The 12,393-nt window shown below is 41.5% G+C and overlaps 1 protein-coding gene across 2 annotated transcripts in view; it reads right to left on the bottom strand.

The window, feature by feature from the left end:
• otofa (otoferlin a) overlaps positions 1-12,393 on the bottom strand; it is a 397,912-nt gene that overhangs the window by 82,973 nt on the left and 302,546 nt on the right. For both annotated transcript variants that reach the window (XM_067983769.1, XM_067983768.1), the window contains 4 exons: positions 10,766-10,927; positions 5,411-5,530; positions 4,398-4,559; positions 288-450 (listed from right to left, as the gene is read on the bottom strand). In XM_067983769.1, the coding sequence (XP_067839870.1) occupies positions 288-450; positions 4,398-4,559; positions 5,411-5,530; positions 10,766-10,927 (607 nt within the window). The remainder of the gene's footprint in view (positions 1-287; positions 451-4,397; positions 4,560-5,410; positions 5,531-10,765; positions 10,928-12,393) is intronic.

The following is a 12,393-nucleotide window of genomic DNA, read 5'->3' as shown; positions in this document are numbered from 1 at the left end:
ATGTCTCATGAATATGATCCTGATGATAATTGCAAAGAAAGACTTGGAGCTCTTACAATGTTAGCCCAAGGGGCAAGTCACAGGTTTCCTGTAGCCTCATACCCCAGCAAACCTTGTTCAATGAGCGATGAGAACTATACATATGTACAAGGGACAAATTTCCAGGTGATCACTCTGGGAGAAGGTGAGCAGGCAGATAGGCAGAATAGAAAACTGTCAGAAATTGATATGCTTGTTAGGCCCAATGAACTTTTCACGTTTCTAAAAATTCTTAGGTTCTAATGTACCTGCATTTGCCCAGTTCTGAACTTTATTGTCTGGTGGTCTGTAGATGAACTTTCTCAGGGAGCCGACCGCATGTGAACCAACCAGCGTGTACCTGCCAAAAGCACGGCAGTCCACCACACGGATATTAAGGGGAGGGTGAAGAAGTTCATTCTCTGGTAGATCCTATTAGCAACGGAACAGAAAAATGTTAATAGGAACAGCACACTTGCCATACCAGAGAATAAGGTACAGGTATCAGATTGTTACTCTAATGCAGTCATTATGGTGCTCACTTCACAATGGGGCAATTTAACTGCAATCCTTCTTGATATTGAGATCAGCCAGGCACATGTGTGATGGATTTCACCAAGTCTCAGCTTGGTTACTTAGTAAGATATCTCGGGCAGCTGGAGCAGCTTCCTTGGGAGAGAACTGATATCTTCCACATGTAGCTGGCAGCACCACATCAATAGTTGTGACAGAATTTGCCTACTCTCCAGGAACAAGAATGAGAGACTCGGGTGAAGGAGGACTGAAGTGAGATTACCTACAAGGTATAAAATTTGGTATAAAATTCTCAATACCTTTCTGCACCATAACCAAACAATACTTAGCCTCGCTTTATTCTGATGCCGGGGATGGTAACTTGGATCTCATTATTGTGTCCATTTGTAGGTTGGAACTCCCAAAGGTATTCTTAACTAGAGTTCCTGCAGCTCTGTGTCCTAACTCTACAGGCGCGATTTTAACCCTGTCCACTCAGAGGAAACCGAGCAGGTGGCCAGTTAAAATTGCCTGTGGGACTAATTTTGCACACTTTCCCCTCCCTTTTCTCCTATTCTTCTCTTCTTCATTCTCTCTTCTATTTTTACTATTTTAATGTTAATATTAATTTCTAAATAGTACACCCTATTTTAGCTTTTTTCTTATGTTCTTAACTTCAAGCAATCAAGTTGCCAATGTGTCCAGGGTTTCACCATTCATCCTGGAGAGACTGGCCTAGAAATTGGATCTACAGTGTTCGTTTTTTATGTGAAAAACGAGTGCTGAAGGGTCCAATGTGTCGTGCAGGATACGCGCGCTCATTTGTGCTGGGTATGTCCGCACGCTATATTGGTTAAGGTGCCCTGCAGTTGCCAGGGTTATCAACCTAAAACTGGCTTTGGCCTATTGCCAATGCAAATCAGGGGGACTAAAGCCAATTTATAAAATGGATTCTCAGCCGACTGCAGCATGCGCCAATCATCCTGCGGTCAGTTTCCTTGGGCGAAAAGCAGCCAAATCAGCAGTTTTTAAAGGGACTGCTGGAAGATGCCAGCAAAAACATAAGTAAATACCTGTGTGTAGAGCCAGGAGGAACAGGATTACTCCTCCTAGCTCCACATTAAACCTGCGGGCTGCTGATGGCTCACGATCGCTCCCCTCCCAATTGCCTCTCCCCACCTCCTGGGATTCACCTTATGCCAACCGGCCGATCACACTCCCCCTGTGACCAGTGTGTGGCCTTTGGGGGTGTGACTGGAGTCCACAGCTCACCTGTACTATCCTAATGAGGCCAGGGGACTCTTCAGGCATGTGTAGTGTGTGCAGCACCCTTATTGCACCCTGATTCAGGTGCAATCCAATTTCTAAGCCACTACCCTTGATTGGCTGATGCATCATCAAAGTTAATCTTTAGATGTCTTTTTGAGCATGACATCAAGGGTTTTGGTCAATTGATGAGACAATTCATAAACAGCCCACTGGAGCAGACATCATCAATAAAAGATATGTCCTCAACACTATCTTTGGGTTGAAAGAGTTATTGATTTTTAAAATTTTAATGAAGATTTTAGAATTCTATTAAAAGAAGGATTTTTCAATCAATCGCTTGTAACCTAAAGGTTCAGTGAAGATTTGTCTCAAAAGTAAACTAACTAATCAATATACACTCCAACTGTGCACTTGATGAGTTTGTCAGATCTCAGCTATGGATCTCTGTTGGGCTTTGTACCCTAGAAATAAATAAATATGAAAAATGATAGCAATCTATTTACTTGCAGTTTGATGTTCTGCCAACTTGCTTGTGCGGTTAAAATTTCTGTCAACGAATCTTAGAATATTTCTTAATGTCCATTGTATCCACGACGTCATGGGGCAACATTTTCCAAGACCCTGTGCCATCGGCAGAATAGATGGAAAATTGCAAGCAGTGCACCAGTGATTTTCTGATAAGCTGCAAGCTCTAGTGATACATCATAGGTAACCAAGGTCTCTTGCAGCTTGCCTGATTGCCTTAGGGAATTTGGATGAAATTTCCCAGAATTTCTTTCCTCTGTGTTTTTGCCTCCCCGGGAATCAGCATTACTGACTGTTGTGGAAGGTGGTGCACCATTTGATAGGATGTGCGTTGATGAGCCTATCTTTACTGATCTTTCTTTTATTGGGCCGGATTTTGCTGTAAAAATAATGGTGAGGCTTACAGCGCATCTCGAACAGCAACTTCCCGATTAACTGCGCACATGCGGTCGTCCGCATGTGCGCAGTTAATCGGGAAGTTGCTGTTCGAGATGCGATGCTCCTCCAAAAGCTGCATGAAAATGGCATCTCGCTGGCTGACTTACCATTCAAATATATTGAACAACGTGAAGTTCCTGTACTTACCTCAGAGATACGGACCAAATTCACCACAGAAAGTTAAGTCAAGTCATTTCAAGTCTAAGTACCCTTTTAACGGCGTGGTAAGCCTTAATTCCTGCCAAACAACCTCTTTGGCACTGAAAGTTAACTTTTACAAGTGTGGAGTCTCATTCCTTTAGATTTTAATTATTGTTGGACATTTTTAAAAACTTAAATAATTTAAAAACTTTTTTTCTTTCTGTCTCTTTTATCTCTGTCTCTTAATTCAATCTTCCTCACCCTCTCTTTATTCAGCTTTCTGTACCTGATTTGACATTAAATTCACTGTTATAACTTACACTTCTGCGCAGTTATTAACGATTCTTCAATCTGATTGGTTAAGAAGATACACCAATGCTTGCCCTGTTCACACTAGTTCCAGATGCCCTGTAGAGGGCGCCATATCGTTTGGCTGTCCCGTTGACAGTAACTTGCCATGCAAAAGCTCATGGAAAGTCTATGGGCAGGTGCAAGTCTAATGAATGGGCTCACAGTAAAATCCAGCCCAATATGTTCATAGCAAAGTGTGCAATCTAGGGCGTGAATAACAACAACTTCTATTTTTACAGTGCCTTCAACGTTGCAGCACTTCACAGAGGCATAATCAAAAATAAATGGGTGTCAAGTCAAAGAAGGAGATATTAGGAGGGGTTACCAAAAGCTTGGTCAAGGAAGCGTGTTTTACGGAAGGTCTTGAAGGGAGAGATGGAGGTGGACAGGTTTGGGCAAGGAATTGTAGAGTGTGGGGCCTAGACGACTAAAGGCACGGCCTCTAATAGTGGGACAAATGGGGAGGGGGAAATGCACACAGGGCTAGGATTGGAGAAATGGAAAGTTCTAGAGGGTTGGAGGAGATGACAGAGATAGGGAGGGGCAAGGCCATGAAGGGATTTAAACAGAAGGGTGAGAATTTTTTAATTTGAGGTGATGAGACTAGGAGCCAATGTAGAAAGTGTCAGAAAGAGACTGGTGACAGATGAACGAGACTTGGTGCGGGATAGATTATGGGCAGCAGAGTTTTGGATGACCTGTATTTTACAGAGAGTGGAGGATAGGAGGCCGGCTAAGAGGTCATTGGAGTAATCGAGTCTGGAAGTGACAAAGGCATTGATGAGGGTTTCAGCAGTAGATGAGCTGAGGTAGGGACAGAAGCGACTCTTATTCCACAGACATCCATTCCCTAAAGACATGTGTTACTGCTCCACTCATTTGTTAATACCTTGTTGAAATTTTAATGGCTAGTTTGTTGCTTCGTTTTCAAAATTTGATGACTAAATTATGAATAACCATCCTTTACTATCACATTGCATAAGTCAAAGAATTAGTCTTTGAAACATGAAAACTGTGTGCTGAATTGGTTAAAAGCAAATTCGTTGGCAGAAAATGTTTTCAGTTATAAAGAATAGACCACATGACTTACATGTCCTACAGTTATATGTAAATCATACACAATTACGGTAGTCAGTTCTCACCACTTCAAAATACTTGACCAAAATGCTGAAATTTGGATTTTTCTTATAGTTCTGAATGAGTGCAGACTGCACACTCTTTCCTGAACATTCTATGTCGACTCGCGGTCTGTCAACCTGTGCTAGATTCACACGCTTGAGATCCCTGAGACCCCAAAAGAGAATCTGTAAGGAATAAAAAGAGAAAAATTACTTCATGTACATGTATAGCAACACAAACTAATATTTACAGGTCATGGCATGCAGTTTTGTGCAAACAGAAATTATGTTGTTCTGTAGTTCAAGATCAGAGTTTAATGCTGACTTGGATCAAGACTGTGTTCACTGCACTGCAGTAATCAGATATCTGATTGAATCAATGTATGCTCTTTATTTAGTTTGAAGAGAGGCCAAATGTGCCTTTTCTCACCATCAGATAGTAAAGAACAAAGTTAAAGCAGCTCTATTTTTTGCCTTAAATAATTTTATACTCATTTCTATTTTTCTCTAAGGAGATTAGATAGACAGTGATTCTAACAATGCTGCTCTTAAAGTCTGTTAGGAGAGGATAAGATTGGGCAGTTTGAATCACTTTCCAATTTTCTCTTCCTTCCTCTGGTGAAGTGCCTCATACCTGCTTAGTGTGTTTCTTGACCAGCCTGCCTGAGGTTGGTGACTTACTTTAGGAACAAACTTATGTTCTACCACTCCTTGGTCCAGTATTCCAATACTGCAACACGCCACATCAATGGGTTGATGCACTTTGTGCCTATTTAAACACTGAGAAAGATCATCTCCCTCAGCCTAGATTTTGTGCTGAACGCTGCTGGATTGTTGTAAAAAGCCAACTGGTTCACTAATGCACTTTAGGAAGATTACCTAACACTTTTATCCAGTCTAGCCGACTATATGGTTGACTCTTAATGCCCTCAGGGCAAATAGGGATGGGCAATAAATACTCATCAAACTTTAACCCCATGGCTTTCCATTTAATAATACGTTGTTTTGAGTATGACAAGGTTCTGAGGGTTGCCTACCTCAATCCTGTACTTGCTCAATACAGGTCGGATCCCGATAGGAACAGGGAGAATTGGACCACGATCAGAGTCTGTTGGACCATCAATTGGAGGCAGATTGTGCTTTCCTGAGGGAGGAATCTGAATTGAATGAATAAAACTGTGTGTAAGTAATCTTTAAAGGGAAGATCTGAGAGTATGCCCCTGGCAATAAAAAGAAAAAATGCAGCAGTTATAGTCTCTGTATAAAACACCAGATTAACAAACTCAATGAATAATTCACAAATATATAACATTGAAAAACAGGTGGGTTGGGGGTGGGGGGCATTCAAAATCGCAACCATTTCAAATGGACCTTCATTTTTGTAGAATTTGCAATTTCAACCCCTGGGGGCCAGGATTTCCGGGCCGTCTCCTTCACGCCACATGAAAGGAGGCGAGTAGGCCCGAAACTGCAGGTAAGCGCCTTTCTGGCACAGCTTCCCCCAAGCCCAACAAGCCTACCTGTAACGATCTCCCATTGATCGCGAACCCCCCCCTCCAATATCTGATCACTTCCCCAACTATTGCGGGACCCACCCGATCTCCGACCCCCCCCCCCAACGATCGCAGACCACCCCCTCGATCCCCGACCCCACCCCCAATGATCGCGGACGCCCCCGATCCTTGACCCCCCCCCCAACGATCACGGACGCCCCCGATCCCTGACGCCCCCCCAACAATTGCGGACGCCCCCCAACGATTGTGGACCCCCCCCCCCGATTCCCAAACCCCCCAGATCCTTGACCGCCACCAAATGATCATGGATCCCCGCGATGATCCCCGACCCCCACCCCCCCAATGATCACGGACCCCTCCCAATAATCACAGACACCCCCCCACCGTGACTGACCCCCGATCCCTCCCTCCATGACTGACTCCCCCGTGACCTTCCAAGCCCACCGGTGCCCCATGCCCACTGGTGCCCTCGTGCCCACCCATGCCCCCCCCATCCATTCAATCAAAGACTTACCTGAAGACTTACCTGAACACATCCTCTCCCTGGCTGCTCTCTCTTACGTCAAAATTGTAAGGACGTCCAGGAAACCTGTACTTCCGGGCTTAGGGTCAAAATCATGCCCATAGTCTCTTAAATGGAAATGGGTTCATGAAAAAATCATTTACCTTACTTCAAATACATGAGGCAATAGCATAAATTGTGCTAAAATGCATTATTGCGTCACATGTATATAATGTCAGTGTGATGGAAATGAAACTTGGTTCTTCTACTGCCCCGAACAACAAAAAGTTTGACAAACACTTTAAAATAACACTGGATCTTACAAGTGTGAACTTTTGTGTTATGGATTGCTGCACCTCTCAAACCCGTGACCTCCACCACCTAGAAAGACAAGGGCAGCAAGAGTATGGGATCACCATCACCTCCAAGGCTCACATCCTCCTGACTTGGACATTTATCGCCTGACCAACCTCTTCATTTTTTGGGGGCAGGGACAACCCAAGTGGATTGTGGTAAGCTCGATGGCATTGTGTACATTGTGTGTTTCTAAAAGACTTTTGATAACTTTCCACATGGAACTATTAGTTAAGCTCAAAGCTGTGGGGATTGAGGGTAAAACTTGGGAATGGATTAGAAATTGGATGGAAAATAGAAAAGAACAAGTACTTGTTAGAAGAGTCATGTTGGGGGAGGGGGTTGATGTCGGGACCAATACTGTTTCTAATTTGCATCAATGGCTTGGTCAAATTTGCAGACAATAGCAAGCTGGGAGGGGTAGTAGAATTTAAGGAGGCACCCCTGAACTTACAGAATGATTTGAACAAAATAAGTGTGGACAAAACAATGGCAGATGAAGTTTAATGCAGACAAATGTAAAGAAGAAAAACTGAGTGACACACAAATGATTTTCAAATAGCTAAAAATGAAGCTGAAAGAGACCTACCAGTCTTAGTACGATGCTCAACATGTCCAACCAATGCAGAGCAGTAATCCACAAAGCTAATAGAAAGTTGAACTACATATCCAAAACAGTAGGCTGTAAGTCAAATGAAGTTGTGATCAAACTGTACAGTGCTTTGGTCAGACTACACCCTGAGCACTGTGCCCAGTTCTGAGTGCCAGGAAACAAGGGAGTTATTCAAGCAATGGAACAGTGCAGAGAAGAGCAACAATGCTGATCCTGTTTATAGATCAATTGAATCACTAATTTTTGGATAGTTGTGCTGGTTTAAACTCAGAATGTTAAACAAAGGTAACAATCTGACTGCAAAAAGCTCAGAAGAAGTCAGTCGAACAATCAATAAATTTTCCTGTGGTAAAAACTTACTTGAAAAACCCTATCGCAGTAAAAACGTTCCTGTGAATATGTTGATATTGGGCATTTGTGTTGCATTTACCATGGTAAAGAACAGCTGTTTTTATGTCAGTAAATTTGTTGGCACATGAACAAGGCTACAGTATGGTAGTTAAACTGTCCAGGTCAGGTCTACAGTGACTTTCAGTAGGATCTTCCCATAACTTTTATATCCCTGGCGTAGTAGGGTGGAGTATTTAGGAAAATCTTGATTCTATGTTCTGATTTGGAGTGTCCAAAATTTGTGTTCTCTGAAATTGAATCGTAAATCCCAATTTTAAGGCTTTACTTAGCTTTAGCTTAAAAGAGCATGTTCAGGTTCCCCAAGATCCCAAACTTACTGCAGCTTTGGGTCTCTGTCACCTCATTGTTGGCCACAGCTGTATCTGTCTGTTACTGTTAGATCCAGGAGTTCCACGTGGGCAGGGAAACAACCTTTGTGAGGGACTTGGATGCAAAACTAGTAACCAAGTTCGAACGGCAGTAATTATTATTTTTCCAAATTTCTTCTTAGTGTAGGTGAAACTGCTCAAGTAGAACAGTTTTATCTCTAGTAAAGAGTTTGGATCGGGATGACCATAAAGGCGCATAGCTCCTTACTTAAAATGCGATAAGTACTTACCCAAATAAGGGTAATTAAAAGTATAACATGTTTTAAAAAACATGAATATTTCAGATGCATTCTCCAACAGTGGTGGCATTCATTGGAAGCTACCCAGGATTGGAATGCCTAACAGTGGGGAATTATGTGGTTTTATTCTCAAGAATGAGCAAAACCTCTTTGATACTGCAGCTCCTGCTACAAATTATAGCTGTTCTCTCCAACAGGTAGATGAATCATATGATGCAAAACTGAACCATATAGGTCAGGAAGGTCCCAGGTACATTTCCTGGTCTGTGTTGAGTTAGCTCTGAAGGCAGAGGATACTGTAACTGGCCTCAGTATCCTAGTTAGGGAGGGGGATGAAAATTAAATATAAATTGGCCATGGCATCCACTTGTGATTGCTTTCCAATGACTGCTGCAGGAAGATAGGTTTGTGGGGACCTCCACTGAGCATAGGTTTAGGCTCAAGTCATTCAGTGAACAAGTTCACAAATGAAGAATGACCATCGTCTTAGCTGAGGTTGCTGAGGGCCACATGTGTGATGGAACCCCAGCATAAACCACTGTCTTCAGGCAAACTGAGGTAAAAGGAGAATAGTAGAGGGGGCAAGAACAAATTACAGCTGTTCACATTACAACCACGGACAGAAAAATATCTACAATGGTACCGTGCGTTCTGTGGGAAATTTCATCCTGTCCGAGTGTGGTAGCATATTTTTTGAATTGGGGCAGGAACATCTTATAATCCTGCAATGATTATTTTATTTGATCAGTTGATTTTTCCTAACATTAATTAAGTAGCTACAAATAGAATAACTTTTTATTATTGCGAGATGTGAAAGAGAATTCCAAGAACCTTGAATTTGGCCAGCTCAGGCTCTGCTTTAGCAAGTAAAGCACTCCTAATCTCACTGTCATCATAGGAGTCCTGCAGACCAATGAAAAGAGGCAGAGAGGGCAGACAGAAGGAAACAGAACACATGTAATCAGAGTTATTGACAGGAACATCAGAGAACTGGTAACAGTAGAATTAAACTCAGAAAGCATAGAAATAAAACATTTCACATTCATCACAGACTTGGAGATAATGGCTTGTGTCCTTTGAAGGACCGTAAACATTTTTACCCGTTTGAAACTTTCCTTCAGTTTCTATTACCTTTCTTGTATTAAGCATGTCACCTCCAGACATTCTCCTTCAGGTCGGAAGGTGGGCAAATGAATGGCTGATTTACCCCCTCATGATTTTAATATCAGCATCAATCTGTGCTCAGTTAAAAGAGTACTTGATGCAAAGACAAGCATGCTACCAGGCCTTTCCTATCCTAAAAGTAATTCACTTCACTGCCAAATCTATTTAAATTTGGTACACTAGCATTCAACCATTTAATATTTTAATTCTTGCTCCCCCCACTCCTCCCCATTTTTATAGGTTTGTGTTATTCAAGGTGTGAGGTGGCACAGCTGGTCAATATGACTTGTCCTTTACTTTTCATTAAATTGTAGTCAGGTAGACTACAGGTCAATAACGACACAGATTATCCCTTAAATTACTCTAATAATGAAAGTAAACTTCAATTTTAGAAGAACAACCCAACTACACCAGTGTGACTTCAGTTAACAGAGGTGTTCAAAATTATGAAGGGTTTTAATAGAGTAAATAAGGAGGAATTGTTTCCACTGGCAGGAGGGTCAGTAACCAGAGGACACAGGTTTAAGGTAATTGGCAAAAGAACCAGAGGGGAGATGAGAGAATTTTTTTTAGGCAGCGGGTTGTTATGATCTGGAATGCACTGCCTGAAAAATGGTGGAAGCAGATTCAATAGTAACTTTCAAAAGGGAATTGTATATATACTTCAAAAGGAGAAATTTGCAGGGCTAAGGGGAGAGAGTGGGTGATTCGGATTAATTGGGTAATTCTTTCAAAGAGCCAGCATAGGCACAATGGGCTGAATGGCCTTCTTCTGTGCTGTATGATGCTATGATTCTATGCCTATACAGACACTTCTTGTTTGCCCAGTAAGTTGCCTCAAACCTTAAACTTTACAATGAAATAAAAGCGTATAGAATATGCGAGCTTTACTATCAAGTGGTCAATCAGTGGAGACTGCCACAAACATGGCAGGTTTTACCTGCAGGGCAGGGGGGGGAAAACTGGCTTTGCTTTTCTCACATTGCAGCAAGACTGTTTCCTATGGCCAATAATGATGGAGCACTGACAATGATCTGGGAGACATCTATGGCTTGAGCCATCTTGTCCTCCTGCACAAAAATTTGTCAAGACAAATGTTAAATGGGGGAAAAAAAAACTGGTGGGAAAAATAAATGTAAAAACTCAGCCCTACAGTTCCGTCTAAACAATTAATTGCCTTACAACTGCAAATGACAAAGCTTCTTCTGCACATGTATAAGGCATTACCTGCAGGAGTTCAAAAGCAGCCAACAAGTCTCCAGCAGTTGAATTCCCCCGGTAGATCTGATAATACTCGAGTTGCGGAGGGAAGCGAGGAGGACCGTATTCCTCCTCTGCCATCTTCACCACGGGCTTTGAAAATGTTCGACCTATATACTCTGCTTTCCCCTGCAAGTGCAGAATTGTTCGGAATTACTTAACCTGACATAATTGAAACAAAAAATAAACACACATGCACACACACGGGGTTTCCCAGATGTTCCTAGAACTTGAATAGTTAACACTCAACATCAGACTTGCTCAAGAAAGTACTGAGTAATGGACGTGAATGGACCACAACATGGTCTACTATTAATCAACAGGAATTCAAATTTTACACTTTGCTTTCTGAGTCAATTAGATTGCTGTTTTTGATTTGTACTATTGTTCACACGTGTCTTATCTGGGAATCCCTGCATTTAACATTATGTTATCACAAAAACATTTCTGTTCACTAAATCTTCTACTTCTCTAGAGTCTGATCATAGTCTACTGAGATCAACAGATTTTAGTTTAAAAATTGTTCTTACCGGATCTATGTCAAACTTTGAAGGCTGTTTTGTTTGACGTTACATTGTGTTCATAAGATGAGATAGTTAGTGGCAGAGTTAACCAAAGTCATAACTTTCTGTAAAATGATCTGTATCTACTAATTCTCTAAAATCCTTTTCTAAGGATAGAAACATTCAAACACACAGAATTTTCCCAAAGAGAGTTCTTCCATTGCTTTACTTTTATTGGATTACCTTCACAAATATACTTTTAACTATTCGGTTCCTTGCTTCATTGGTGCCTATTTTCTTTTGGGAGATTTATCTTTTGCAGACTCCTTCAAAGTAATAGCCCAACCTTGATATTCTAATGAACAGCATTACTGCAGATTAGATGCGTGTTGGGCTCTCGATCTGCTTCCTCTGATAAAACTAAAATAATTAGACTTCACACAAAAATTGACTTGAAAGAAACATCTTGGACTGTGTAGTCAATCTGGAGGTTTCAATTCATATTGAGTTCTTAGGATTTTTAAATAAAGAAGAATTTTTGATGCCATGATTAATAAACGCTCTCGGATTGGAAGTATTTTCGGAGAACAGTAATTTTTTGCAGGATTGTAGCTTCACAATGGATATTCTATTTGAGAGATTCAAAAATGGTATACTTGTGATATGCAAAACAGAAAATAAAACAATATTGCATAGATGATTAATTACAAACTTTGCCTGGGATTGCTATTGAAAATATTTGTTTTCCTTCTTTTCCCACCAATTTTTCTCCGCTCAAGCCATTGACCCTCTGTCAGAGCACCGAGCACCTCTGGTAACTCATCCAAGCAGTTATTCGTCATGTGCGAGCTCAGATAAATAAATGTTAGCAGGCAATATGACTGAAGGGAGCATCACAGTTGAGCCTGATTCTGCCTCTACCTGATGTTCACACACATATAATTCCACCAGGGATAGCTGGATATGGGTCAGGAAAGGCTCAGCTACACACTGGATAAGTTTGCTGGAGGAGTGCTTTTGTGGCACTTTCATCAACCATTCTGAATATTCACATTTTTTTATTTGATCTCGGAATGTGGATGATTTTGGCAA

The sequence above is a fragment of the Heptranchias perlo genome, chromosome 5, assembly GCF_035084215.1.
Source record: "Heptranchias perlo isolate sHepPer1 chromosome 5, sHepPer1.hap1, whole genome shotgun sequence".
NCBI lineage: Eukaryota > Metazoa > Chordata > Chondrichthyes > Hexanchiformes > Hexanchidae > Heptranchias > Heptranchias perlo.
This window is presented reverse-complemented; position numbering and strand designations above follow the sequence as displayed.